This window comes from Poecilia formosa, unplaced genomic scaffold, assembly GCF_000485575.1.
Source record: "Poecilia formosa unplaced genomic scaffold, Poecilia_formosa-5.1.2 Scaffold1025, whole genome shotgun sequence".
Classification (NCBI taxonomy): Eukaryota; Metazoa; Chordata; class Actinopteri; order Cyprinodontiformes; family Poeciliidae; genus Poecilia; species Poecilia formosa.
The window spans coordinates 2,511-6,975 of record NW_006800964.1 but is presented as its reverse complement, the minus strand read 5'-3'; the positions used below and the strand labels follow the sequence as shown (position 1 = coordinate 6,975).

Here is a 4,465-nt window from a genome sequence, read left to right as displayed (position 1 = left end):
ATATTTTTGCTATATCACGATAAACAATATATATCATGATATTCTTAAATGAGCTTCAAATGTTATTTTAAACTATACACTCCTTGCAGCATGATGTCACCATGCATGTTGCCGCCCCCATTTTCGCTGTCGTAAATTTTTACAAAAGGGGGCGCTGGGATTACTTAGGGAGGCGTTTGGTCGAAGGTAAACTTTACATTTTAAATGCACAACAATACCAGTTTAGACTTTGAGCAACTTGCTAAAACTGTATTGTGTATTAAACCATGCTTGGCTGCAACATTATCAATGACAGCTCTTCTATTCAGTGTTTGTTAGCTTTTGGCGTAGCTCCGTTCTCCTGCTACTGGTAGCTTCACCGCATCAGTTCAGCGTTACACCGGCTGATGACGTTGCTTTGATTCACTTTGTCTGGTATTTTTGTACATATGTTTTGGCAGTTCTGTGATCATGTCAAAGCAGCAACTTATATTAAAAAGTGTTTTATTTCCGTTTGAAAGCTGCCCGCTTCCATGAAAGGACAATAGAAAATTGCCCTTATAAACATGTGATTACTAAAATCACGATACCCTCACTTTGTATCCCTCTGAAAAATGAACCCATTTAAATAAAGAAATCCCTCCATGGTGATACCACGATAGAGAGCGTTCATTTTATAGCGTTAACACCGGTGCTGTAAGTGATCCGATATGAAACGGGTGTGATAGAACAACACAAGACTTTTAAATTTCAATAATCGGAATACCGAAATTGTTTCCGTTGTTTTAAAAGGTTTATGTCAGTCTGCCTTTTCCCCATCGATACACCCTGCACCTTAGGGGGGAAAAGAAAAAAAACAACAACAAAAAAAACGCGCACATTGCGCAAAACTCTAAAACAGGAGAAGTGGGACATAAAACGGAGCGACGAACTAGATGTGAATTATGGCATAAAAACAGAGAATTCGACGCTGAACAGTGAAAAATCAACACATGATGTGAAACACATGACGATTAGGCAGCGCCGCAGGTGATGAGTGAAGAATGATGGTCAATAAATGACAAAATAAATGTAGCAACAGGAAATAAACTAAAGTGGACATAGCAATAAACCGAGAGGATAATACTAATTAGAGAAAACTAAATAGAAATAAATGAAGAACAAAATGCAAGAATAAACTAAGAAACTAAAGTAAATCCAGAGGAATAAACTGGTATGGCAAGACCTTTCGATCAATAATTAATACAGAGGAATGTATGGCAAGAATAAACAGACACTATTTCCAGATAAAAGGTAAAATAATATTGTTGAAGTGCCATGAGTTTGTTGAGACCACATCTAGTACTGAGAACACAATAAAAACACCAGGATAAAGTTTGTTTTGGTCTGTGGCCTGTAAAGATAACGACTAATAACTGTGTGAGACGTAAGCGTCCCACAACGTCTGACGCAGTGACGCTTGTTCCACAGCTCCGTTGGCCAATAGGAGAGGAGCTGGACGTAGAAGGCAGCTCTCCTCATTAACATAAAGATGCTCACGGAGAAGTAATAACAGGAGAGAGGAGGCAATGACAAAAGAACGAGGGCTTGTATAAGGAAAAGACATAACATATTTACTTTTCTTGACAAAAACCCAGGTTCAGAGAAATGAAAAAGAGAATATAAACATTTCTTGATGGAAACTCGTGTAAGGACAAGGAAAAACTAAATATATATATTTATGCTTTTGTTTCTTAATATGTCAGTCCTTCATATGAGAATTGTTTACATGAGAGAGTTGGATTTACCTTCAAATGTGAGAACAATCGTCCTGAAACTCCCAGACAAACTCAGGGAAAAATAGAGAGTTACTGCTTATGAGCTGCAGGAGCAAAATGGCCACCGAGCATTGTTCTCTGATCTGATCGCTTTTATAATAAAAGTAGTAAAAGTATCCAGTGTTTGGCAACATCCAAGTCCCACCAACTGGGAGCAACTCCAAAGTTTCAAGTTCTAGCAAGCAGTAATTGCATTTTTTAGATAAAGTAAAAATTTTATAAATACAGAAAAAAATTTGAAAACCATTTTAGAAAAAAAAAAAAATACTTGAAACTGTCATTGAGAAGAATTATATAATCTGCTGTCAGAAAATCTGTGCCTGACCAACACAAAAATGTGTTAAAATATTTAACACATACAGTGTGTTATAATGTTATGTACATTTTAACACATTGTGTGTTAAAATGAACACAAAATGTGCATTAAAGGTAATACATTTGTGTTATTTTTTAACATCTTTTTTAAGAGAGTTGGTCCTGCACCCTGCTGTCCATTATCCTCAAGAGCCGCTGACTCCAAAGTGCAGATTTCAGCCTTGGTGATATTTTACCAGCTGAACTTTTCTGCAAAGGCCATCAGCTAAGCCGAGCTGCATTCAGCCGTAAAGTTTGTTTTTATTCAAACTTCAGCAGTTTTGTAGTTGTTCTGTTGAGGTAGTCATCAGTTTGTGACATCATGCAAATTGATGTCACAAAGAGTGATGTATTGATGTCACAAGGCTGCAGTCTTGAATTCTACAGTCATTTCCATTGCAGAAGTTGCAGAGCAAGCAGAAGGATTGGCCCCCAGCAAACAATTGCGTGCAAAACCGAAAAACGTTGAACAGTTTTTGGATTTCTGTACAAAAAAAGGATAAAAAAATGAGTCAGCAAAGTAGCACAGCTAGACAGGCACAGAAGTTGTTTGACATCTTGAAAAAGGTCAGCATGTTGTCCATTAACGGTCAGACTCCAACTACAGAAAATGAGGAGCAAATGATTCAAATTAAGAATGTAGAACTGCCTGCCCTTGAACAAGACAAGCTTCTTCAAGAGAAAGATGAGGAATTAAACAAAATGTCCATCAAAATAAGAAGTTTAATGGAAAGTAACACTACACTGGAGAAGGAGAAGACCGCTCTGGAGCAGAAAAGCACCATCTTGGAGCAGATAAACAATGCCCTGGAGCAGAAAAACACTGCCCTGGAGCAGGAAAACACTGCCCTGAAGGTAAAAAGCATCACTCTGGAGCAGAAAAGCACTGTCTTGAAGCAAATGAACACTTCCTTGGAGCAGGAAAACAACACCCTGGAGCAGAAAGGCACTGTCTTGAAGCATTTAAACACCACCCTGGGTCAGAAAAACACCAGCCTGGAGAAGGAAAAAAATACACTGAGGCAGGAAAACACCACCCTGAGGCAGAACACCACCACCTTAGAGAAAGAAAAGACCTCTCTGGAGCAGAAAAACACCGTTTTGGAGAAGATGAACACTGCCCTGGAGCACGAAAACACCGCCCTAGAGAAGGAAAAGACCGATCTGGAGCAGAAAATCACCACCCTGAAGCAGGACAACACCGCCCTAGAGACGGAAAACACCGCCTTGAAGCAGAGAAGAGCCACCTTGGAGGAGAAAACTACCGTCTTGGAACAGGTAAACACTGCCCTGGAGAAGGAAAACACTTCCCTGGAGCAGGAAAACACTGCCCTGGAGAAGGAAAACACTTCCCTGGAGCAGGAAAACACTGCCCTGAAGGAAAGGAGCAACACTTTGGAGCAGAAAAGCACTTACGTGGAGGAAATAAACACCACCTTGGAGCAGGAACACATAATATTGGAGAAGAAAGGTACTATCTTTCAGCGTGTATACAAACACTGCAGATTGAAGTGGACCAGATGAAGAAAAGGCTGAGGGACACAGAGAAGCAGCAGAAATAGCAGCCAGTAGTAGTAAGTCTTGTCTAGCCATCACAAAGACAGGCAGCCACAGCCACAGAAGCAGCCACCTGTATTTAGACTTGTGGTCGGAGACTTCTCCACTACACTTTTGAAAAGCAATATGCAATACACTTCTCCAGGGCTTGGTAGCGAGTCCTGTTGGTCTCCGGGCTGACCTACAGGACTTGGTAGCGAGTCCCATTGGGCTCCGGGCGTTAATCTCCAGGGCTTGGTAGCTAGTCCCGTTGGTCTCCGGGCGTTAACCTCCAGGGCTTGGTAGCGAGTCCTGTGGGTCTCCGGGCTGACCTCCAGGACTTGGTAGCTAGTTCCGTTGGTCTCCGGGCTGACCTCCAGGGCTTGGTAGCTAGTCCCATTGGTCTCCGGGCTGACCTCCAGGACTTGGTAGCTAGTCCCGTTGGTCTCCGGGCTGACCTCCAGGGCTTGGTAGCTAGTCCTGTGGGTCTCCAGGCTGACCTCCAGGACTTGGTAGCTAGTCCCGTTGGTCTCAAGGCTGACCTCCAGGGCTTGGTAGCTAGTCCCATTGGTCTCCGGGCTGACCTCCAGGACTTGGTAGCTAGTCCCATTGGTCTCCGGGCTGACCTCCAGGACTTGGTCGCTAGTCCCATTGGTCTCGGGCTGACCTCCAGGACTTGGTCGCTAGTCCCATTGGTCTCCGGGCTGACCTCCAGGGCTTGGTCGCTAGTCCCATTGGTCTCCGGGCTGACCTCCAGGGCTTGGTAGCTAGTCCTGTGG

At 42.8% G+C, this 4,465-nt stretch overlaps 1 protein-coding gene across 1 annotated transcript in view; it reads left to right on the top strand.

Moving 5' to 3' along the window:
• Nucleotides 1-3,674, top strand: part of LOC107835110 (microtubule-associated protein 1A-like) — a 23,751-nt gene extending 20,077 nt beyond the window's left edge. The window contains exons 3-4 of the mRNA XM_016667354.1: nt 2,904-3,005; nt 3,468-3,674. Of these exons, the coding sequence (XP_016522840.1) occupies nt 2,904-3,005; nt 3,468-3,674 (309 nt within the window). The remainder of the gene's footprint in view (nt 1-2,903; nt 3,006-3,467) is intronic.
• The last annotated feature ends 791 nt before the right edge of the window (nt 3,675-4,465 follow it).